We start from the raw sequence: 26,730 nt of genomic DNA on the forward strand, positions 1-26,730 counted from the left end.
AGTCTTCCACCACCTGACATTCGTCCTTCCTTGCCGCCAGAGTCCTCCTTCGAAAGCAGTGTGGGCCTCAGCCAGCTTTTCACTGTTACGTAGTCAGCACAGCAGACGTCAGTCTGGGCTCTAGGACCAAGCTGTCTGAGTTTGAGGCCCAGCCTTACCATGTACTAGCAACGTGGCTTTGGAGAAGTTACGTACTCTTATCTTTCTTCACCGACCTAAACACCTTACAGGTTCCTATGAGGATCAGAGGACTTGCTCCAGTAAATGGTAACTGCGGCACCTCCAGAACAAGGCCAGGCACAGAAGCGCTCAACTGTCTGCTTGCCGTTATTCCTAAGCACCCTCATGAATTCTATACTCATTACTCAACCCCACTCATCGTTCCCCGACGACACCTTGCCCTCGGCTACTTTCAAGTGTTCTTCTGCTGCAGCCCTCTGGTCCACAGTGATCTAGCCACCCAGAGTTCCTGATTCTACGTGCCCCTCGAAGTCTGGTGCAAATGTCAGGACGCCTTCTCTAGCTTCCACCTCGTCTACCTTCTATGACCCTGCTTACTGCCTAACGACTTAGCCCTTGTACCCGTCATTTGTAAAACTGCCCTTCTCCACACCTGGAGCAAATTTCCCGAAGCCAGGGACAGCATTCTGACGATCTCTGTACCGTCAAGTTTGCCAAGATGAGCTCGGCATTCATTCACTCAATCCATCAACTACCGTTTATGGAGCACTGAGCCCGGGACTGCTCCGGGCAGGGCGAGGTAAATAAAGTGCTCTCCCCTGATGGAGCTGACACTCTACCGGATGATATAAAGACGACAAACAACTATGCATGTAACATGAAGTGAGGCGAGAGAAACGTGAAGCAAGGTAAGGGGGACGAGGAGACTGGGGCAGAGAGGTCAGGAAAGTGCTCTGACAGGAAGCCTGAAGGTGTCAGAATGAACCACAGGCGATCGAGGAGGACTATCCAGGCAGAGGAGAAGTGCAAAGGCCCAGACATGGAACGCGCTGGGTACGGTTGAGCGAGTCTTTGGAGGAAAGTGAGCGCAGTCAAGGAGTGGGAAAACCACGTTTCTGTCAGTGTGTAGATCTGGGGTTTGGAGTGTGCGGAGGCGGGACGTGCCTGGTCTCAGCCACCGGCGCCGCGGCTGCCGGGGCGTGCGGGGGGGACGTGAGACAGGCAGGAGGCAAGGGCGGCGGGGGGCCAGGTAGGAGCAAAGGGGAACGGGGCGGGCGCAGCAGAGACGGTGACAAGCGGCTCCGGGATGTGCTGTGAAGCCAGAACTGACAGGACGCGCTGGCTGATGAGGAGAGACACAGGGGTCAAGACAAGGACAAGGCTCTGGGACCGAGGCCAGAGGGCCTCACGCTGCCACGTGAGCAGAGCCTCCAGGAGGGCACATGAGACAGACTGCGGGGCCTCGCCGGGGCCGGCTCACCTCGGGCACAGGTGGCAGGGCCAAGTACAGATGCCCGATAGAGAGCAGTTAACCGATCATGCGGCGGGAGGGTACAGCAGATCGCTTCTCATCACTTATCTTCTCGGTGAAGCAGGAAGCCAGGTCATGACCGGAGACTGAGGAGTGAGGAGTGAGAGGTGAGGACATGGCTGGGGTTTGAAAGAGGAGAAACTACTGCCGGCAGAGTGGGAAAATCAACAGATTAAGGAAATGTGACAGGATTTCAGGCACCCCTGAAGGCCCAACTTGAGCTCAATGGCCAACATTTAAAGTAAGACCGTTTAGGGACTTCCCTGGTGGTTCAGTGGTAAAGAATCTGCCTTACAATGCAGGGCACAAGGGTTCGACCCCTGGTCAGGGAACTAAGAACCCACATGCCATGGAGCGACTAAGCCCATGCGCCACAACTACTGAGCCTACGCACGCTGGAGCCTGCGAGCCACAACTAGAGAGAGAAAACCTGCACGCCACAACTAGAGAAGAGCCCACACGCCACAACAAAAGATCCCACGTGCCGCAACTAAGACCCGACACAGCAAAAAATAAATAAAACAAATAATAAAATAAATCTTTAAAAAAAATAGACTGTTTAACGATATTGCATTTCACATTTACCATCTATATGCACAGTAGACAGAGTTGGATTTATCCAGGATTAAATCCAGAATTTAACTAGATGTGTACCACAGCAGAAGGGCCAAGAAATTTGAGGATCCATGCAAAGGAGTAATTGTAAGTGACTGTGTAAGGAAGCGAGAAAGAAGGAGGTACTATGGTAGATATTCAGCAAACAATGAGGTGGATCAAAAAAGGAGATATGGATACAAGATTCTCAAGCTCTTTCACTTAAAACCTTGCAATGACTGCCCCAGGCCTCTTCACCAAATCCAAACTCCTCAGACGGCCAGTCGATGCCTTTCCAACCTACGCGAATACTGGTCACTGCTATTCCAGCCACAGAGATAACCTGCACACCCCAAGGTACCAAATCTTCCCAGGTCTTTCTAAAGGCTTCCAAGGGTTCTGCTGGAAGAAAGAAGTTGCTCTCCAGCCAGAAAGAATTAGTACAAGTTGTTAAAAGTGGGTCTTGTCTTCAAACTCTTAGCAAGTCTGCAATTAAATAATCACTGAAGCTAGTAGCTGGGCTACAAACGTAACTTTGTTGTAAGAAACTCTTCTGTGTAATAATATATATTCTAGTGGTATTTTACATGCTGGGATGTTTCCATGGTTTCTCTGGACACCCCGCTAACTAGTTCCACAAGAAAAATCAAGCCAGCAATTCTCTTCCTAGTATCAACTCTTATCTTTCGTTCTTTTCTTTTACTCCACCCCTAGTAATTTAAAATATTTTTCATTTAATATTAACAATAATCAGTTGTGTCTGTAGACCAAACCTTTATTAAGAAATCTGCAACTTCTTACAAATCCTAACCATACCCTGGTATGTATCTCCTTTCTTTTTGCTTTATTAAAATTAGTTAAAAACAAACAAACAAGAATTCCTTTAACAACGAGAAATGAGGCCTGCAGCTGCGGAACCTGTTTTCAAGAGGAGGAGGTACAGGGTTATTACCCCACCGAGGGAGGCGCAGGCACACGCCCTGGAGAACGCTATGCTCCAGGTCAGGTATCCCTCCTCCACGCCAGCATAAACAGAATGCTGGCCAGCTGTCAGGGACAAAATGGAAAAAGTTCACTCAAGCACCTTCACCTAGAATTAAGGCCACAGCTTGTTGTCAGGAGCACAGAGGCTTAGGTAATCATCTAAAAACAAAACGTCTGTGAAAACAATTCCTTCAGGAAAAGCAGGAACACTTGTTTTTCCATTTCAGCATAAATATTAAAACGTGTCATTTAAAAAGCCACAGAAATATTCTTTCCTTTCCCAAATTTCTTTTGAAATTGTCTCTGTACTAATTCACTAATTCTCTGAGGCTAATATTATGATCTTCCCATGAATGCAAAGAGCTCAAAGCAGCTAGTAGACTACAAATTAGCAAGGGTCAAGGGGGAATTCCTTGGCGGTCCAGTGGTTAGGACTCTGCACTTTCACTGCCGAGGGAGCAAGTTCAAACCCTGGCCGGGGAACTAAGATCCTGTAAGCCGTGCGATGAGGCCCACCCCCGCCCCCGCAAAGAGAACATAAAGACTAGATGAACAAGAGAAAAGGTTAAAAAAAAAAAAAAAAAAAAAAAAAAAGAAATGAAGTTACGTAACACATCTTCCACATGCCTGTGCCCTAGTATCTTTATCACCACAGTAAATGTCAACTGAGCAAGACAAAATTCTCACAGTGATTTCATGTGACTCAAGTAAAAGGTAATTTATATGAAGACAGGAGGAGAAATTTTTATGTTCTTGAAAAGGGGGAGCTGAGGAAGAATACCATACCTAAATTCACACGGTTCATAACATCTAGAAAAGATCTGACAAGTCGCATTTTATGCATGAGACAGACACACATGGAGAGAGGGGTTTCCCCACCACAGAAGTATCTTCAAATTCTATCCCTTACGTAGAAGCATCTCACAGGCAAGCATCTGCAACAATCCTGGAAGCAAGGTATGACTGACAGTGTGGTATAATGTGTATTAAAATATAAGAGGCATGTGGGGGTAAAGAGATTAAATGTCATTAGCACAAGATGATTTTATTCTTGCAAATCATACAAGTCCTATATACCAAAGATATAAAATAAATTAACGCAATGTGATATTATTTTCAAACCCAATACTCAAAGCCTAACACACAAAAAATCATGGTGTTTCAAAGCAATTAACGATGATTTACAAGTGAAGGGTCTGCTCTGACCAAGGCAGTTACAGCATCATGGTTCAAACAATGGCTACCCCACCATCAGAGCATGCTGCATTCACGTGGGACAACCATCTTCCCACTTTGCTCAGTTCGCAGCTGTGAGTACACATGGAAGTAAACGGGGTCAAAGCTGAGGATGAGTCTTCTCGTGTCTGTAAAGCCAGTCATTCCCACAAAACCCTTCTTCATCCTGAAACCCCAAAGCACCACAGCCCCCAACTCCTCACCCCTGTCATCTATCTTCCTGTCTGGCAAGATGGAAAGATGAAACACATGACATCAGAACACATGAAAGTTATTAAGCAAGGTCACTAATCAAAATATTTTTTAGCGTATCAACCAAGTAAATATGTAAAAATCTAGTAAATAAGAGAAACTTCCATAATTAAGACTCAGCTAATTGTTTTATCCTATGAAATAAGCTGTGTCCCTGTCCTCCATTCAGGAGATACTTCAGTTTTATAACCCTGACATGTTTACATGGCACCTTTACATCCTGGACAATTTTAACAATAAAGAATGACCCAAGTGTTATAACTAATAATATTTTCTGGGTCAACACTTTAATTAAAAAGCTCCCCCCTTAAAAAATTATTTGAATTATACTATTATAATATTTGTATATTGGTTGCTTTTTAAAATATAGAGATATACATAACAGGACAAATAAAGTTTGTTTTTCTCTGTAAATTCATTTAAAAGTATATCTATGATTACCCTATCAAGATCAGAAAGGTTAGATTATACTTAGAGATAGGTAAATGCCTTGGAAGTGTTTTTACCATCAAAAGAAATAATGATCTTAACAGCACATGTAATTTTCGTGTGTGAAAGTGTGAAGGTCACTAACTTTGCTATTTCTGTAAGTTTCTCTATAAAAATGCAGTTGAAACATAACCAACTTAATTCAAGATGTTAAAATTAATTATGTTAAGTTAGCCAAAGCACTGGAGTTGTATCACATGATCCTGGCATTCTAGGCTGATGGCTCCCTCGGACCAAAAGGATAGTAAATAACCAAGTAAGGTGCTTCTGGGGTATATTAGGTCCCTAATCAAGGATGTGTGATCACTGACCCTTTAGGTAGAATAAAATGCAGAGTATAAACAGGTTGGTGATAGTTTATTTAATTTAGGTTGAGCCACCTGTAAATTCTTCATACCTCTGGAAACAACGTGTATATCCATCTTGAAAATACCAGTAGCAACAACAAGTATTCCTAATATTTGCTATGAAATCCTGAAGCATAGGAACTTGTATAAAGTAGACAAGTTTGATTCTACACCATCCAGGCTTAGCCCTTTGCTCCCCCCACCCTTTGCTGCCTTCTTGCCCCATCACCCTTCCAACCCAGTTTCTATCATCAGGAATTTACAAATAAACTATTTTATAACAAGGTTTTCAAACAAACAAAAACCGTGATGTCATTCTCCCATCACTTAAATGTAACAGTACTGATTAACTTAAATTCTAAGTATAGAAATGACCACTTTCCATGTAAACAGAAGAGCTTTACTCTGACAATCCTTCCATATTTCCCAAAGTTGAGATTCTGGTAAGACACATATGTGGCACTGTATCAGCAGTTTGACCTTCAGGCTTCAAGATTAATGTTAAAGTGAGACAAGTCAAACTTTAGCACTTTCTAAGAGACCAGAAAGCTGTGCTGTTATTATGCCTCTTTTATGGAAATAGTAAGATCTTAATCATATTCATACCCACGAAATATTTTCTTGAATGGCATAAATCGGAGTTCCTGTGCTTAAAATGTTATGGTTCAAATTCCTTTAAGAAAGAAATCACCAGCGACAACACTTGACAATTAGAATCTGAGCTATGTAAAGTCTAAAATAATTATGAGGGGTACCATTAGTGGCCATTTGTAAGCACGCTGTGATGATGGACTTGCAGAGGTAGGGAGCTGGGCTATTTAAGATGTGTATCTGCTCATATTTAGATGGATTAAAGAATACTTATGACTGTGATAAATTCAGATTGAAACCTGCCTATAAATTTCATCCTCTAAATATTACTTACTTCTGCTTACTTACGTCTTCTACTGACAAGTTGTAATGTATCTGCCACCAAGAGCCCAGTAATAAGGCCCTCTGAAACTTGACCTTTGTCTGGCAGAGATGTGTAAGACTGACCTCTGAGGTGGGCAGGATGGTAAACAGGTTACGTTGTCTATAATGAAGCTTCATTATCTTGAAGTATTATGAATTCTCAGACTATAAAACACCTTCAAAGGACTATATATATAGTTTAAAAGCCTGAAAATTATGTTAAAATTTTTCAAACTCTAAAAAGACAAAAGAAATGGTTCCCTTACATCATTTCCCATTACATCAGAAATATACTTCCTCCAGTTAATCTGCCCTATGAATTAAACCAAAGAGCTTGGACAATTACATTCTGAAGTTCATAAAGGACCAAAAATAGTAACTTATGCAAAAGGTGAGAGTGATTAAAAGTGATATGTATTACGTATTAAAAGTGATATGGTTTTGGCTTCAGAATTTTATTTTAGAGGTTGTACAAGGCCAGATTACGAGGCTGTTCGCAAACCTGGGAAATCTATCAGATGCATGAGATAAAAGAGAAAAGTGAAAAGACAAAACTAAATACATGTTCCATCTTGTACAACCATTCAGTAGCAATATAACCATTCAGCTCACCATTGGTTATTCAGTTCATCATGCAGAAGTAACCATTCATACTCCTCTCTCCACATGAGTCACATTCCTGTGATTTCTAGATCTTCTGCTATTTTAAAATACTAGTGTTTATTAAAAAGTAAGTTCTTAATTTAAAATTACATTAATTAAAATTATAGAATCTTAGGCACTTAACTGAAATTAAGGCTGAGTCACTTCAGAAATATTAAAAATAGTGTATCAGAGCAGTTTTATAAAAATATCACCACAGGCTGATGCATCAGGCCTCGACATGCTTCCTTCTGTGTGTGATTTCAGTGTCTAATTCTGCTAACCTCGATCTATTGGCACGGCATGGGGTGGGGGTGATAACGGGCAGCTTGTTTATAAACACAAACCTTCTCCTGAGACTTCTTCCGAGTGATGTGTTAACATGTTAAAATCACGAAAAACCTTTTCAAAATTATGATACACATACCCTTTGCAGCACAGAAATATTTGTCATTATCACTGATGGCATATAGCGTCTTCAGATCCTTTTCCCTTTCAGAGAAGAATTCAATTACAAACAACACTACCCAACGAGTGATTCGGTATAAAATAACTTCTCCCAAATTTGCCTAATGTGATCGATCCTCTATAAACTCTAGAAAATGTACACCATCAACTTGCACGACAGAGTCCCAAGGCCTGAGAGGCTCAACACTCATATGTCAGTCATGGCTGCAGGGCCAGGAAAATGAGCATCCTGCTGGACTCCTACATTCTTCACACTGTGCTCATGGACAAAGTCAGGGTAGTTTCTGTGTGCAGGCTGGGGTGCGGACAAGGCCCTTGCGTCCCACTGGCTTTCACCACGTTGACAGCGTCACCGGCAGCCGGGAGCCTGGATGGTTGGGTGGGAGGGAGCACAGTTAGTCAGAAGCAGGAAGAGGTGTGAGAGGTAAGAAAGGAGTAGGCTGTGTGACCAGCGTGCACTGCTGCTACAAGGACGCACCGGTGCAGTGAGACGCTCAAGAAGGACAAAGGGGAAAATCCACAAAGGCACGCGTCAACACGGAGACGCGAAGCAGCCATCAGAGTCAGTTAGGTGAGTGAAACAGAGGGACTCTCACGGAGAGCAAGACGCTCTGCATCCGTCCCTGATGTTGCTATCAAAACCAAGGGCAGAGATGCTGTCTGAGGCTCTAATGACAAGAAAAAATACTTATTATCTACTTAATTCAAGTGTTTGAAAGGACAATTCTACATTAGGACAAAGCCACATAGAGAAAATGGCAATTGTGAAAAGTTATTTCCCTGATCAACTGACTTCACAAAACTGAAATCCAGGAAACAAAATTCAGAAAGAGCATTAAAAAAAATCTCCCCTCACAGAGGCCATGTAATTTGATATCAATGTTTCCAATTAACAATGGAGAAACACTGTTCCTTCCATAAGGAATGAAATTCAACAGGTACAGTTAATGTGATGAGATTAAGCCCCTCCAGGAGAGTCTAGTGAGCATCTTAGACACCTTTTCTCACAGCTATAAACAGGCCTATTGAAGTAAGAGAGTGAAACATGCACACAAGCAGTTTCTGGTTAGAAATCATCAGAGTCCTCCAGTAGAAAGAAAACATTTGCCAAGGTTTTGTGACGTGACAAAAAGGGCAGCACATATTTAAGATAACTACAAAGGAAAAAAAATCACCCCAATTATAAAAATGTCTACGAACAGACAGTCTCTTCCACCAAAACATGAATCTTCACCTTTTTTTCCTTAAGGAAACTGGAAATAAATTAGCTTAAAGGGTTTTCAGAACAAACTTGGAAGCTTTTTTTTTTTTTTTTACAATAAAATTACCATCTTTCCTTCAACTGAAATACAAGCTATTCAGCAGATCTAACCCATAAAACTCACAACCTTCAATATAGGGTCTCTGAAAATTTAGAAAGTTAAATTAGGTTTATGCTTCCCCCTACATATGCAAGATTTTCCAAACAGTATTCAGTTTTTGTTTATAAATAGTTTATAGATTTAAAATACATTAATTCTCAAAAGATAGTTTAAATATTGGATAATTCTAGGTTACTGACATACCAATTCATTCACTGAAATAATGGTGTCATTTAGAAGATGGCAAGAAAAAGCTAAAGAACCGAACAGGGAGTAGGTTTAGACTAAACTGGTTAAAAGTTATCTGCCAGAAATAGAATTGTCCACTATTCTGCCCAACTGTCCAAACCTAGGGAGCATTTCCAAATTTTAACGTACCACTTTCTAAAGGAGGACTGTTATATATTCGTGTGAAAGTATTAATAAGAATCAAAGCATGCAGAAACAAAGACTGAAACGCAGAACACATCTTAGGTTAAGGCTGGGGAACCCGTCAGCTCCGAGACAGGCCAGCTCCGTACTCAGTCCCATGTCTGCTGCCACACACTGAGGCTCCCTGGGCCTGAGGGTCCCCATTTTGCTCCATTTCCACAAAGGAGGCCTCAGTACAATGACATAAAGAAGGACATACAGCTCCAAATTTTTCATTTTTCTTGAAATTCAATACTCTTAGATTCAGCATTCTCTCTTTTTATAGGCTGCATCAAAGGAACTGAGTAATGCCTAAACATGTACCAATTAAAACTGGAAAACTATACAGATGTAGTGTCATAATACAGATGCAAACAAACCAGACTCTCACTCCATATTAATCTAAGAGGTAAGCACGTATTAAATGAGTTCTTTTTTAGTTGAAGTCTCAGCACTATGTCTCCTTGCCAATAAGACTTGGCGGTAACATTACTGGAGCTGTGTCTTCAGTAGAAACTGAAAACACTGTCCTTAATGGCTTAAAAAAATAAAGACTAAAATGTGACATTCAGAAGCCTCACTGTTTATACTTTAAGCGTGTGCCCACATGCACACACACACACACTACCCCCAGCACACTCTCAAGGAGAAAGGGAAGAAAGAGGATAATGGAAAACCCGGGGGTGGGAGGTGGAGGGAAAAAAGAGGATAACGGAAAATGGGGGGGGGGGGCGGGGAAGAGGATAACGGAAAACCCGGGGGGGGGGTGGGAGGGGAAAAAAGCAGATAACAGAAAACTGGGGGGGGAGGGAAAAAAAGAGGATAACGGAGAACGGGGAGGAGGGAAAAAAGAGGATAATGGAAAACATGGGGGGGAGGGAAAAAAGAGGATAACGGAAAACACGGGGTGGGGGGAGGGAAAAAAGAGGATAATGGAAAACACGGTGGGGGGGAGGGAAAAAAGAGGATAACGGAGAACGGGGAGGAGGGAAAAAAGAGGATAATGGAAAACATGGGGGGGAGGGAAAAAAGAGGATAACGGAAAACACGGGGTGGGGGGAGGGAAAAAAGAGGATAATGGAAAACACGGTGGGGGGGAGGGAAAAAAGAGGATAACGGAAAACATGGTGGGGAAGGAAAAAAGAGGATAACGGAAAACACGGGGGGGGGGGGAGGGGGAATCCCCTCCATCTTAGAAACTAATCAAGTTATTTGGAACTGAGGTAAAAATATGCCCAATCATCAAAAGCAAAGCACCTTGCAGTTAGTTAAGCCAAAATAACAGTGAAAAACAATTACATAGCAAAGACTGAAAATAATCACCAACCACTGCTGACCCACCACCATGAAGGAAGAGCTGGTTGCACAGACAGCTGACCGACCCACACCTTGAGATCACCACAGAAACTCACTAGCTTTCAGGTACTACACAAACTAAGCGCAAGAGAAAAAGAAAGAAATCCTATGAATTACCAAAGTTCATTTCATAAACAGACACAAAACTTGAACAGATGATGCAACCGACATGACCATTCAATCAAATAATTCCCCAGCAGCCCCCAAGCCACATACATTCATTTGGGAAAGGATTAACCCCACTGATTCACCCCAATAAGCCACAAAGTATCCATATTTGTGCACTTACTATTAGTCTAAAAAAAGACCCTGGGAATCTAAACAAATGAAGTATCTTCTCTGTCATTAGATGATTTCTCCACCCCACCCCCCCAAATGGAGTATTTCGTGCTTTGTTTCATTGGACTATAATCACCTTTCTGTTTTGGCTTTATCTTCAGTCTTTAATGAAGAAAACACACCCGAAGCAGTAGCATCGCGTTGTGTGGAGTAACATGTAACGAATACATTATCCTTAGGGATCTGGGAAAAGGTCCTACCGACTAGCACTGAAGTCCTTTCCAACAGAGAAGCACCGCCACTCCCAGCTCATGCTAACCGGAGTCGGGGGGCTGTCTGATGTGCCTCATTTAGACGACTGTCTCCTTGCTTCATCCACAGCCTTACTTATCCCAACGTGACAGCTCAATAACGTGCTTCTTTTCAGCTTACAAATATGAATAATTTGCTTTCAATCATATTTAAAGTACTCTAAGAGTATGGCCGGGGATTCAAAACGCCCTTAGGCAAGCAGTGTTTTATTTTGGCTCAATGAGTGAACAAACCATTTCTTGTCATGCTGGTCTGCTCCGGCACTCCTTGGAAGATTCTCAACTTGCACCAGCACAGGACCAGAGGGAACGGAAGGAATCACAGGCACAGTGGATCTCACACCCCAAGCCTTTGGACACAAATTATAAAAATCATCTATTTTGCCCAGATAAAAGATCTCTTCACCACTAAACAGAACATTAAAATGGAATACTATCTACATAGTGAACAGATATAATAGTAAACAGAGCAAAAAACAAATGCTTGAATGTTATATACCATCCTCGGGATAGATAATAATCTAACTGAATATTAGTATTTTATTTATTTTACAGGATTTACATGGACAGAAAATGTTTCATTATAACATTATACCTGTTCTATTGTAACATCTTAGAGAATAAAATGACAGGTCACACGTTACTGAGCCATTTTACAGATAAGAAAACGAAAATGCACAAAACTTTCCCGAGATTATACCACTAAGAAAATTCAATTAATAATACTATTGTTTGTCATAATTAACTACAGTGTTCCAGTGCTTTAGAAGCTTAATATTGTCTTACCTGTCGGGAGCCATTACTCTGAGCTGAAACATTATTGTGAACACTGTAATGGGGAAAAAAAATAAAGAAAAAATTACCGTGGGTACCTAAAACTAAGAATGTAAGATGTCCAGAAAACATCTGCTTTTACAGGCAAATACTTGCTTTTCTGCTCATTTGCTATTTCCATATACCTACATTCTACTTGTGCTTTAGATATATACTTCATTACTAATCTTGTTTATTCATTGGACAACATCTGTCAAAGATGACAAAATAAAACCAGCAGCACAAATGATCCCTTAAATTCAAGGCATTCAGCACAAACACCCACATAACCTTACCCATCACTTCTTTTATATATTCCTACCCTCTCAAGATTTTATGGTGTCAGCAGTAGCTTAGCATTTTATAACTCAAAAGGCCTTAGTATAAACTTAAAGTTAGAAACTTCTCTGTATACCCTTCTCCTCCAAATGATTCAAAATATGTTTTTAAATTTTTAGTTTAGACTGCACTCATTCCTCTCCCACTCCCACAAAAAAGCACTTAAAAAACTCAGCATATAATGCAACAAAATAAATAGAAACAAACCTCAGAACAGCTAAATAAAAAAGAACAAATATTCAATGAAATAAGAACTCAAAGATGAGATACTAACACAACAGAATAAGGCAAATAAAAGAGTTTACTGACTTCAGACCTTCTAACATAAGCATAACTAGTATCCTGAGGTAAAAAATTCAGCTAAGGTAACTGAAAATACATTCAATGTTATAAAAAAAACTCCTTGACAGTGAGAAAATAATCTACAGATTTAGCAAGAACACTGTGTTCCAGGGAGATGAGATACAGAATTAAATACATTCAATTCCTTATTGTTATATTACTGACCTTCAACGATAAGGAAAGAATACTTCAGGTACCCTAAGGAGAGTTAAAAGCACATCACTGCCAGCATCAGGTTGGCACAGACTTCCCCATGGCAACACTCAGAGAACACTATAACCAGACAAGACGTCATTCCAGTAAAAGGAAATGGGCAAAGCTTCACAAACACAAAACAAACTGTGAATACAAGATCCAGGAGCCTTTCTTAGGGGAGTGAGAACAAAACAAAAGTATCTGATGATGAAAGACAACCAATTAAGAAAGAACTCAAGAATGAAGAGGCCTTGCTAAAAGGCTGGGTGAGAAGGAGTAACCCATTCTACACCCCATTTTTTATTAACCACATCTCTGTTACAAGTTAAGTCACCAGAATTTGCACCTCCACTGTCTGGGTTCTAATTCAAACCGCGCCACTAGCTCTGCTCTCTGAACCGCAGTTTCCTCACTCGCATGGGACTATTAGGGGATCGAATAAATGTCAGCAAAGCACAAAGAACAATGACAAATAAAACTAACCCACAACGAAATCTTTAAAAAGAACATCTTGTTTAGTGTAGATCTGTTGCCAAGGCCGGTGTAAAGAATATACCAATCCGGCACAATTTCTTTTACGAACCTTGTTGTTCTTCTCAGGATACACTGTGCTGTATTAAGTAACTCATAACCCCACATTAATGAAACCTCCTCCAACCTGCTTTGTACAGAAATTAGACTCATTATGTTATGGCCCCCGGGGTTACGCTCTGAAGCTTCTCCTTGAACTGGGAATAAGTCCAGTAGGTGATAAGTAAAAGATGAAGAATAACATGAGAAAAAAGCGCTGATGATAAGTGATGTTCACCGGATTCTAGCTCCCTGTTTTAAAACAATTTGAAACGCAGGAAGCACTATTTTCTCATAATTACACTTATTCTTTCACTTCCACTAATATGAAGGGAACAAATACTTCCCGTTACTGACCAATCCAAGCTTCCCTTTTAAAGGACTGTCTGCAATACCTGACCCATTTTGCTCTTGCCCCCTCTATGCATCATTTCCTCCACCATTTCTTTTCCTCTCTCTTCTGTCTTCAAGACTGTCCACTAAGCCTGTACAAGAAGTACTAGTAAGTGTAAAGTGAACTGTCCTTTAAAGTGTCACCTCTTCCTAAGATACTTTATGTTAGTCAAGACTCACAGGGAGTAGTTAGGAAGAAATGAAAGAGTACAAGGAAAACTAACATCAGCCAATTTAAAAACCTGTTATTCAAGTAAGCACAGTACAAAGTCAAGAAGCTTTTTAGGTCAAACAGTTGCGGTTTTTCTAACAGTACCGTTTGCCATGGTTCACTGGAGCAGAACTGTTCACGTGAACAGAACTCTGAGGGCAGGAATGAAAGGGCATTCCTGCCACTGCCAGCTCAGGTTCTCTCAAGCAATGTTAGGAGCAGGGCTCAATAACCTTCAGGAGAGTGGGTCCCCCTCTGAATTTCATTCCTAAAAATTATTCTACCTAAAAAAATAATAAAGTATCAGTGCTTAAATACTCCATTTTAGCTGTGTTTTCCAGAGCCAAAAGCATCATTCAAGAAGACACAATAAAATTTACTTATTAAAGTTAAATTAATCTCAATGCTAGGAGATTATATAGTCAGTCATACTCACTTTTTGGTCAGAAATCTGTATTTCAAAAAATTTTAAAGGAGGACAAACTTTTGCAAATAAAAGCCTGAATTTTTCAACTACGTATCATTGCTTGAATGCTTTGTTTACATTTCTGCTAACTTCATCAGGGAATCTTCTTCACTTTAAGCTCTAATACTCTGTCCCAGCCTCCTTTTCAGGAAAACAAGACATGATTCATTACACAAACAAATAAAATACTTTAAAATATACAGAACCCCTCTAACATTTCTCCACCATTCCTCTTAAAAGCACAGTTTAAAAATAACTCCAAGAAAAATTAGTGTATAGCCCAGAAAAGGCAGAAAATTTTGTTTTTTACCTAATTAAAAATTCACAGGACTTCCCTGGTGACGCAGAAGTTAAGAATCCGCCTGCCAATGCAGGGGACGTGGGTTCGAGCCCTGGTCTAGGAAGATCCCACATGCCGTGGTGCAAAGAAGCCCGTGCGCCACAACTACTGAGCCTGCGCTCTAGAGCCCGCGAGCCATGACTACTGAGCCTGCGTGTCACAACTGCTGAAGTCCGCGCGCCTAGAGCCCGTGCTCCACAACAAGAGAAGCCACCGCAGTGAGAAGCCCGTGCACCGCAATGAACAGTAGCCCCAACTCGCCGCAACTAGAGAAAGCCCATGTGCAGCAACGAAGACCCAATGCAGCCAAAAATAAATAAATAAATTAATTAATTAATTAAAAAAGAAAATAAAAAATAAAAGTTCACAATGGACAGAATCCCTCACACTTCCTCTCTCCTCTACCCACTTATTTATTTTTAACAGCTTCCTGACCACTAAAGGGACTTCAGGGGAATCCTTACTCAAAAAGCAGAGTGCTTTTGTGACTGTCACTAATCACAGCCTGGCTTTAATGGCTCTCTAAGTGGAAAAAAACCCAAAACTGAATAGGACATCTCCAGCTGAGGCTGACCCTACTCAGTACCCAAAACAAACAACTTCTCCTTTTGAAGAAGCTCTGGTTATACTGACAGATCTCCATACAGGAGTGTAGACACTGTTTTAACAAAAACTAGATTTGTGAGTATGTCCTGAATCTCACAGTTTACCAGGCATTCCAGGAGGCTTTGGTACAACAGTGGTTGAGAAGCATTACGTGTGAAACTCCACACTGTAATATACACTATTAATACTGATTCATCAGAAGGAGGACTTGGAGAACAGTGACTGCAGGACAACAGCAGACCCTCTCCCCAGCAAAACAGACACGTAGCTGCTGAAAATTATTCTTTAAAAAAATCATTAAGGGCTTCCCTGGTGGCGCAGTGGTTGAGAATCTGCCTGCCAATGCAGGGGACACGGGCTCGAGCCCTGGTCTGGGAAGATCCCACATACCGTGGAGCAACTGGGCCCGTGAGCCACAATTACTGAGCCTGCGCGTCTGAAGCCTGTTCTCCGCAACAAGAGAGGCCGTGATAGTGAGAGGCCCGCACAACGCGATGAAGAGTGGTCCCCGCTTGCCACAACTAGAGAAAGCCCTTGCACAGAAAGGAAGACCCAACACAGCAATCAATCAATAAATAAATAACGTGAATTTCTTAAAAAAAAAAAATCATTAAAAGGCATACATCAAGTGGAGAAACATTTATTTAAGAAAATCTAGTAACTTTTTTTAATCTGATCTAAAAAAAACAGAACAAAAAAGTTACTAGAGAAAGAGAGGAACATTTTTTTGTGATAAAATAAAACAATTATAAACAATCCATGCACCTAACAAAAAGCCCCAAATACATGAAGCACAAAGAATTGAAGGGAGAAACAGACAACCGAACAACAATAATTGGAGACTTCAATAGTCCACACTAAATAATGGAGAGATCTAAGCCAAGACCACTGATGAAACAGAAGTGAACAACAGTAAAAACCAAGCAGACCTAACAGACATCCATAGGACATGACACTCAACAGCAGAATAGACATTCTTCTCAATTGCACATGGAACATTTTCCAAGATGAACTACATGCTGGGACATAAAAGAGGTCTCAATAACTGTAAAGGGATCAAAGTCATGTGAAGTACATTCTCTAACCACAATGGAATAAAATTACAACAAAAGAAAAAAAGGGGAGAGGGGAAAATTTAAGCTACAAACGTCAAAATTAAGCAACACACTCCCAAGTAGCCAACGGGTCAAAGAAGAAATCACAAGAGAAATTAGAAAATAATTTGGGATGAATAAAAATGAAAATACAATATACCAAAACTTATGAAATATGATTAAAGTGGTGCTCGGAGAGAAATTAATAGCTATAAATGTTATATGAAAAAAGAATACAGATCTCATGTCCTAATAAACCGATCTTCCACCTAACAACACTAGAAAAAGAAAACTAAACCTAAAGCAAGCAGAAGGAGTGAAATAATATACCAGAGAGAAAATTAATGAAATAGAAAATAGAGGAACAGATAAAATTGATGAAACCAAAAGCTGGTTCTTTGAAAAGGCCAACAAAACTGAAAAACCTTTACCTAGACTGACCAAGTGAAAAAGAAACTCAAATTACTAAAATCAGAAATGAATGAGGGGACATCATCACAAAGCTTATAGAAATAAGGAGGAAAAGAGAATAATATGAACAACTGTATGCCACAAATTAGATAACTCAGATAAAATGGACAAACTCTGGAAAGACACAAACTCCCAAACTGACTCAAGATAAAAATTGAAATATGAATAGGTCTACAACAAGACACTGAACTGGAAATTTTAAAACTTGACACAAATCAAGTCCAGGCAAGATGGCTTTAATGGTGAATTCTACCATATACTTAAATAATTCTTTACAAAACCTTCCCCAAAAATAGAGAGAAACATTTCCCAACTCATTCTGTGAAGCCAGAATTACCCTGATACCAAAACCAGATGAAGACAGTACAAGAAAACTATAGACCAGTGTCTTTGATGAATATAGACACACAAATCCACAACAAACCTAGTGAACCAAATCCAGCAACATGCAATATAAAGAAAGACTGTACACCATGACCAAGTGGGATTTCTCCCAGGAATAAAATGAACTGCTGGTGTACAAATCAACCTTTGTTCTCTGAGCTTCCTGTGTGCAAGGGCCACAGTTTATTAGTCTTTATATCCTCAGTCACAGGCCAATAACAAACGTACAATATGTCATTCTCATTACGAACAGTATAGCCACCCAAGCCCACTCTTTTTCTTTAAGCTGCTTTATTTTTCTTTCTGTCCGTTTTACCCAGCATTATGATGTGTTTATCTGCTCCCTGCTAGATCCACCGTGCTCAGGGGCAAGTGAACACTGTGACAGACCTTCAACAGACATTGGTTCAATTAACGATGCAACTACAGAAACGCTAAAACATTCGGTTATCAATTCCTAAGTCGCAAGACATTACCCACCTGAGTTCTTCAGGTTTTCCTGTACTTGCTGACAGAAAAAAACAGAAAACACCCCATTAGATTCCTCCAACATGGTAAACTGCTTTACTATTCACAAAAGTACATCTTGACTCATTGCTTTGTAAGCTGTTTCCCAACTACAGATTTAAAAATCTTCACTTCACCGAAGTGTTCTATGGCTCATGCCATTCAAGTGAATAATGACAACGATCTCCAATTTTTAAGTAAGGCAACAAAATAAGCATACATTTTAAAAATCAGAACCATCTGCAAGCCTTCAGAGTGAGCTGACAGTGAAAAATCATCAGTGGAGTCTAAGAGGTAACTAAGGGTTTTAAACAAATTGAAATGGTTTCATTTATAGCTATATATTATTTAATTTATAGATACATCAAAAATTATAGCTTTAAAAATCAGTTTTTAAAAAAACTGATACTGCCAACATCAGGTCATGGCAGTTGTTTTTGGATAACTGGTGACGACTCTGACATTGGACATACTTAAAATTCAATCTGTATTTTAATACAAACTCAGATTTGAAACCAAACACAAGTTTTAGCTTACTGGTCAAAGTAAACCATTCTTTGTATTACATAATTAAAGTAACAAACAAGCAAGTAACATTTATGAATTTGTGAATCTCTATGTACCATGTACACTGATGATTAATATAAAAACTGTACTTAACAGAGCCTTTAATATTATTATAATACATACAAAATAAAAAATTTATTCATCATATACTAATGTTTTAAAAAATATCTGCGGGGATTTAACAGATTATTATGAATGAGATGTGGAAGTCAAAAAGGGAGGGAAAACGTTGCTCTAGAGAAGACCTAAAATAGTAAGAACGAAAACTGAACACAAACTCAGCGCAGCGTCAGAGCTGGGATGAGCATAACGTTTCGTCTCAGCAACAGTACAGGCCGTTTTTCCCCGTGTATTCTTAAACACTGATTATGCTAGAACCAGATCCAGTAAAGAAGAGCTCTTCAGTTGCCTGGAAGAGACTAAGAGGACCGAGGCAGCCTCCTGCCCAGCCCCCAGCACCAGCACAGGACGCAGTGTGAGGAAGAGGAGCCCCCTGAGGCAGGGCTGCACATCACCTTGCACTTGCAGAGCTCGTCGGGAATACCGTTTGCTGGGCCTCCTTTCAAAGGATGTTGATCTTCTTGCTTTATTGGTTTTTGTGGTCTGATATTCAGTTTTCCCACTAAAATAAATGAGGCATATTAACAGGAATAAGAGAATTTGAGGCCTACAGTAGTCAGACACACAAAAATGAGAGAAAGTCTACACTGAGGTTCTTCTCAAGAGAACCATCCTGAACTTCCTTCCTGAATGAACTACGAAAAATAGTGTTGACGTCTCTCTTTACCACACCATTCTTTCACTCTTTAGGCTTGTGTGAAAGATGCAACACCAATTATATTGTTTTTTCTTAATCATGCACATCACCTAAGAACATATTAAATAAGTTTAAAGTATCTGTCCTTTTATGGAACTCCCTTCCCTTTCCCATCCATACTCCTCAATGCAAGATGTACAATTAACTCAAGATTTTCAGTTACTTTTTCTAACTGTGATATACTTTTCAGGTCACTTTTCCAGAAATATTAAAACTATTGTCCCACTCACCTTCATTTCCATTTAAGTTCTACTAAGAAAATGCCTCCCCACTTTTAATGTAAGTAGAATAGAAGCTCTCTTGCATGAACCCCACACACAGTCAACAGGCCACATTACTGATATTATCCATTCCTTCTTTAAATTACACTGACGGATTCTCGTGACATGCCGAAAACTCACCATCAATAAGCTACTCTGAGGTAAACCAAAACATTTCTAACTTATGACCAACAAACAAGAAGTCTGTAAGAACAATGGAACGTCAGGTTTATAAGGACCAGAAATGTCATCCAGATTAATTTCCCAGTAGTGCACAATACTCTTTTTCTACATGGTATCCAGCTGTTGGATGGAGCCCCCTTAAAACTCTTGTTATGTGGATTTAAACTGGGGATTAATACATAAAGCAAACATCAATGTCCATCAACAGGTAAATGGATAAAGAAAATGTGGTATATATATACACAATGGCATATTACTCAGCCATAAAAAAGAATGAAATAATGCCATTTGCAGCAACATGCATGGACCTGGTGGGTATTATGTAAGTGAAGTAAGTCAGACAGAGAATGACAAGTACTGTATGATATCACTTACATGTGGAATCTAAACAATAAAATAAACTAGTGAATATAACAAAAAAGAAACAGAGTCACATATACAGAGAACAAAATAGTGGTTACTAGTGGGGAGGGGCACAATGCGGTAGAGGATTAAGAGGTACCAACTATTATGTATAAAATAAATAAGCTTAACCAACATTGTATATAACTATAAATGGAATATAACATTCAAAAATTATAAATCACTATGCTGTACACCTAAAACTTACATAATATTGTAAATCAACTATACCTCAATAAAAAAAAACTTTTTTAACTGGAAAAATTGTTAATTACTCCTAAAAAAAAAAAAAAAGAAGGAAGAAACAAAAACATCAGGAGGGATATGAAATCCATTACACCATTACAATATTCTCCTGTCTACTCAGGAAATTACAAACAATAACAATATGTACCGCTTTTTCTTTTATTTTGGCCAATGGAAAACACTGGCAAACCACTTCATCTCTCTGTGCCCTAGTTTCCACATCTGTAAAATGAGAAGTTGGGCTAAGTTTTCTGGCCTCTATGAAATAATGAAAGATACAGCAAGCAGCTATAAACATTCACCTGTATCTAAACCGTGACCCTAATCGAATAAATCCTGATCGGTGAGAACCCTTTTGGACAGGGCCTCGGAGGCGGAAGAAGGCGTGGTGCTCCACGGCACATTTCCACAAATGTTTGCATGCTTTGGGATGATCCAGTCTGAAGACAAACGTATGTTCCTGCTCTTTGCCCTGAAAAAGAAACGCATGTTAACAGAGGTAATTATTAGCTCAGATGGTCCTGTCCCCTTCGCATTCAGCTATGAATACAACCACAGCAAGAGCAAGAATCAAATAATAAAGCATCTAGTTTGCTCCCTGAGACTCTGACACTCTTTAGTACATAAAACGGCAGAGTTAAAATCAAGCTGTCCATTTTCTCAGCCAATATAAAATTATTCCTATTTTCTCTCTACTTACATGATCTCATTTCTCAAAGAGACGTAAAATGAGCCTTTATCTGCCATACTTCAGGATAAATGTATAATTATAATTTAAAGGTTCATGTAAGATCTGGCAACATACATAACAGCCTTAAAAATGGCCACATTCTTTATTATAGTAACCATACTCACAGGAATCTAATTACACTAGTTAACATTCATAGACACTCTTCTAAGAATTTCACATGAATTGCTTCAATGAGTAGATACTATCACTATCTCCATTTCACAGATAAGAAAACTGAGGCTCAAGAAATTAAGCCCAATGTCACAAAGCTACTAAGAGAGGAAACCAGAATTTGAACCTAACCATTCAGGCTCCAGAGCCTACCTTTGTAACCACTAAGCTATCCTGTATTTCTAAGGGAAAAGACTTTCTCAACACCAAAATTTACACCCACAGATTTTCTTCACAGTCTCATTTATAATAGTAAAAACTGGCACAAAACCCTAAATGTCCAAAACATGAGAAACGTAATAAGTAAACAATGATATTATTTACAAACTATACAGAGAGATAAATGAATAAAAGATGCATGAACTAATGCACTACTGTTTATTCATACTGCAGAATACTATATATAGGTTAAAGTGAATGAACTAGGTCTACCTGTTTAGGCAAAATAAGCAAGCTGCAAAAAAAACCCCACCCTAATATATATGTATATTATATATAATACATATGTAGATTTATAAAACATTCTACCACGTTTCATGATGTGGTTATATTTACAAAAGGTTAGAAGATATGAGAATGATACCCTGCAAGAATGAGGAAGAAAGAGACAAGCTGTGGCTCAGACCTTAGCTGTATCGAATAGAACTTCTTCAATGAGACAAACAGCACACGACCCAACAGAAAAATCAACAACAGGCTTAAACACGCACTTCACAAGAAAGACTATCCAAACATCCAATAGATATATAAATAAGTGTAAACTGAAGCAGTCATCAGAGGAATGCAAACTAAAACCACAAGATGATTCTACTACCAGAATGGGTAAAATGAGAAAGAGAACTCCAAACAGAAGCCAAAGAAGAATAAACGGCGCTCTCAGACGCTCCAGGTGGGAGTGCAGCTGCGTGTGTACACACAGGCTGGCAAACAGCGTGGCGGCCTCCACAAAAGCCAAGCACACGCACATCCCAGGGCTCAGGGCAGCACTCTTCTTACTCGCCAAAAATTAACAACTCACATGTCCATCAACAGCAGGATGGATAAATACTAGTGTATTCACAAAACTGAATACTGTATAACAGCAGGAATGCGCCAACTATAACCACCCGTTGCAGCAGGGCTGAAAGCTCACAACTACAGCCCTGAAATACAGAAGCAAGACACAAAGAGAACAGTCAGCCAGGTTTCATTTACATCAAGTCCAAAATACAAGCAAAAACTAATCTCTGGTCTTAAAGTCAGGTCAGGAGAGTGGATACCCTTGGGAAACTGTACCTGGTGGGGAGCACAAGAGAAATTTAATTCTGCTGGAATTCTGTTTCCTCATCCTGGTGCTGGTCATACAAGTATACATAAAAATCCAACATAAGCTGTACATTTATTTTTACACTTATCTGAATGGATGTTATACTTCAATGAAATTTACCAACAAAAACTACACATAGAAAAAAACATGAGAAAATAGATAAACTCAAAACAGGGAAAAGCTTTCTATGACACAAAACCCAGAAGCCATAAAAGATTAATAAATTCACCTATTTAAAATTTCTTGAAGTGCATGACAAAACCCACAATAAGCACTGCTGAAAGAAAAACAACTATTAAATAAAATATTTATAATGTCTGTGACAAAGGGCAAGACCTATAAGAAAACAGCCAATAACCCAAAAGAAAAATGGGCAAAGGAATAGACAGTTTAGAAAAAAGGAATTCAAGTAACTCAAATGTATGAAAAGATGTTCAGTATCACTCATAATAATAGAAATAAAATGTAAACCTACAATGAAATTCCATTTTTTACCTTTCAGATACAAATGTGATTAATTCCTTCTCAGGAAATAGGCCTGTACACTAAAAACTATGCAAGCTGGTAGGACCTCTCTATATCCAAGACAAATGCACATAAACCATTCAACCCCACAAATCCCCCTCTAGGAAATTATCCTACAGATACTTGCCAGTGTACAAATTAATTATAGATAGTGAATAAAAGAGTGAATGCCAATTAATTGAGAATTGATTAAATAAATCAGAGTACACCATACACTAGAATACTATGCATTTTAGTTTGCTTTTATAAGAATGAAGAACAACTTTATGTACTGACGTAGAAAACATTCCAAGTTAGAACGTAAAGTTTAAAAAGGATAAGTAGAGAACCCTGTATATAAGTATGGCAACCTCTGCATAAAAAAGAACTGAGGGGGACTTCCCTGGTGATGCAGTGGTTAAGAATCCGCCTGCCAATGCAGGGGACATGGGTTTGAGCCCTGGTCCGGGAAGATCCCACATGCTGTGGAGCAACTAAACCCGTGCGTCACAACTACTGAGCCTGCGTGCCTGGAGCCTGTGCTCTGCAACAAGAGAAGCCACCGCAACGAGAAGCCCGCGTACCGCAATGAAGAGTAGCCCCCGCTCGCCGCAACTAGAGAAAGTCCGCGTGCAGCAACAAAGACCAAATGCAGACAAAAATAAATTAATTAAATAAATTAAAAAAAAAGAATTGATATACACATTTGCTTATATGTATCTTCAAAAAGATATCTAAGAAGCTAATACTATATTAGATCAAATCTAAAATGCTATCAATTGTGAGATGCACAATTATTTTATGACCCAGTAAGAACAGGTATCTCCCATTAAATTATGACCATATTTTCTTATCACACAGAACTGTATTTTATTCTTCTTGAACGATTCCTTTAGATTTAGATACAAATATCATTTAATCGCATCTGTGCTTACATAAAAAGGAAAATATTTGTAAAATAGATTGTTTTTAGATGCGAAATCTGCCTCTTCTGAATCATTTTCAACTCATTTGTTGATAACATAATGATCATCTGTGCCATCAAGAGATTTCTTTTTAAAATGTTCTCTTATTGTCTCTGATTTTCTTCCAAGCTGTGTGATAGGGCAATCCTTTGCGTGCATCCCAGTAACATAACTTAAAACTTTCAAAAAACTTGTAACTGTTTCATCTAATTTTCAGGATCTTCTTTTTTTAGGTTCTGCTAAGTAGCACTACTCACACTTCACTGTGCAAACAAATCTTTTTAACATTTCCCCTATTTCCTTTTATTTGTATCCATCTATACGTATATTTCAAATTTATTACTTTGCATGCAGTAAAATTACTTTTTTAAAATTTACTCACAATTCCCTGGGTTTTGAAAATGCACAGAATCAGGCAAGCACCACCAACATCAGGATACAGAATAGTCCTCTCACCCCCCCGCCAAGTTCCCTGTGCTGCTCCTTTGTAGTGAAGCACCCTCACACCCCCAGTCTCAAAGGATCAGCTATTCTCTATTCCTATAGGTTTGCCTTTCCTAGATTGTCATATAAATGTAATCATACAGTCATAATCTCTTGAGTCGGGCTTCTTTTTTTTTAATAAATTTTTATAAATTTATTTATTTCATTTATTTATTTTTGGCTGCGTTGGGTCTTCGTTGCTGCGTGTGGACTTTCTCTAGTTGCAGCGAGTGGGTGCTACTCTTCCTTGTGGTGCACGGGCTTCTCATCGCGGTGGCTTCTCTTGTTGCGGAGCACTGGCTCTAGGCACGCAGGCTTCAACAGTCGTGGCACACAGGCTCAGTAGTTGTGGCTCGCAGGCTCTAGAGCGCAGGCTCAGTAGTTGTGGTGCATGGGCTTAGTTGCTCCGCAGCATGTGGGGCCTTCCCGAACCAGCGTCCCCTGCATTGGCAGGTGGATTCCTAACCACTGTGCCACCAGGGACGCCCCAGCAGGAGGATTCTTCACCACTGGGTCCCAAGGGAAGTCCTGAGTCGGGTTTCTTACACTTAGCATAATTCATCTGAGATGCATTCGTATTGTTATGAGTTTATCAATTAGAAACTAGATTTAACTGAAAAAAAGATAATCCTTAGTACAGAAGGCTTTATTAAAGAATATTATTAGGTGGATTTTTTTGATTAATCTTTTTGATCAGGGACTAAAGGAATAAAGCCATTTAAATATAAATTTTTATATATTTGAGATATAGTGTCAACCAAGGAACAAGAGAAGTCTTTTATTTAATCTTTAATCTTAAAGACAGAAAACTATAGTTTTAGGATGGTATGACACAAAGCAGGAAATTACTTAATTAAGTTATTAATTACACTAAGTTTCTGTTCTATGGCTCTATAAACAAGATGTGTTCCCCCTTTTAGAGCCTTAAGTGACCACATAACACAGTCACCGTTAAATATGTGACACAATGTAATTCCTACCTGGTCATCATCTTCTACAACCACCAAGGTTAGTTTATTCTTCTTAAAATCCAATCTGGTTATCTTGGGCCTATAACAAACAATATGAGAGTAACAGCCAGATTTCAATAAATGTTCTCTGAATTTAAAAAATTTGTTGTTACTTCAAGCATATTAATCATCTAACTTCTGAATTGAAAGCTGGATAAGAGGGTAAACATAACCTGCCCTGCCCAGCAAAAAAGTCTCCAATCTAAAAAACAGTTAAGGTAACAGAAAAAAAATTTTCAAAAGCAGTACCTTTGGCAAAATTTCTGCTGCACATATGTAAGACATTAAAAATGTTAAGGAAAAAAGAAAATGAAAGATATATCTATATATCATATATATTCATAGGCCCCTAACTAAGGTGGAAGAGATTCTCCAAGCCTAATGTCACAGTAGCAGCAGGGGAACTGGATACAGGAAACACTATAAAGCTTTTTAAAAGGCATAAAAAAAAAAATTACTGATCTTCAACTCTTATTTTCTATAGCAATTTTGATTAAAGACATCTTTAATTTAAGACATAAAAAATGTTTTAAACTACACTTTATGGCCCACTTTCCAACTCCATCTCCCACCTGTACAAAAATCCTAAGCAACCTACCAAACTTACCTCTGTACTTCTACGAACCGTGAACGTGAAAACATGACTCTCACTCTCACTAATTTTTAAATATAACTTATATAAAATAAAATTGTAAAACAGAACTTGTTTACAAGAGCTGTACTAAAACAGTAAGTAAATAAATAAGTATAATAGGAGGGGAGAATCTAGCATTTAAGTGTAGCAAATACTTACACAGCGCCTAGTAAGTGTCAGGTACTCTACTAAGTGTTTCACATGTATTAATTCAATTGATCCTTATGAGGCAGTACAAACGATGCTTTCCTTCTCTCTCCACCTGGAGCGTTCTCTGGCCATGAAGGATGCTCCACCCGCCCAGCGGGCAAGCTGGAAGGCTCAGAGAGCTCGCACTTAAGGACTAGAGAAATACATAACACAGCTTTCCCACCCAAGGGACAATTATAAAGATGTTACACTCAAGTGTCCCAGGGAATCTCTAGGAGGTACAAAAAAAAAATGAAATACTGTCTTCACCTTTTTGAGGGAAACTAATTTTCGCCCTAAAATTCCATTCTCAGCCCAGTTATCAAGAAAGCATGAGAGAAGAATAAACCATTTTA

At 39.3% G+C, this 26,730-nt stretch overlaps 1 protein-coding gene across 1 annotated transcript in view; it reads right to left on the reverse strand.

Moving 5' to 3' along the window:
- Window positions 1-4,094: 4,094 nt before the first annotated feature.
- The window catches only part of EPB41L5 (erythrocyte membrane protein band 4.1 like 5), a 71,018-nt gene continuing 48,382 nt past the window's right edge, over window positions 4,095-26,730 (reverse strand). Inside the window, 8 exon segments of the mRNA XM_082395878.1 lie at window positions 4,095-7,806; window positions 7,809-7,825; window positions 11,411-11,526; window positions 11,963-12,005; window positions 17,881-17,908; window positions 18,990-19,096; window positions 20,685-20,854; window positions 25,522-25,591. Coding sequence (XP_082252004.1) covers window positions 7,646-7,806; window positions 7,809-7,825; window positions 11,411-11,526; window positions 11,963-12,005; window positions 17,881-17,908; window positions 18,990-19,096; window positions 20,685-20,854; window positions 25,522-25,591 — 712 coding nt within the window. The 3' untranslated portion in view covers window positions 4,095-7,645.

The sequence above is a fragment of the Balaenoptera borealis genome (assembly GCF_965194805.1).
Source record: "Balaenoptera borealis genome assembly, chromosome: 6".
Classification (NCBI taxonomy): Eukaryota; Metazoa; Chordata; class Mammalia; order Artiodactyla; family Balaenopteridae; genus Balaenoptera; species Balaenoptera borealis.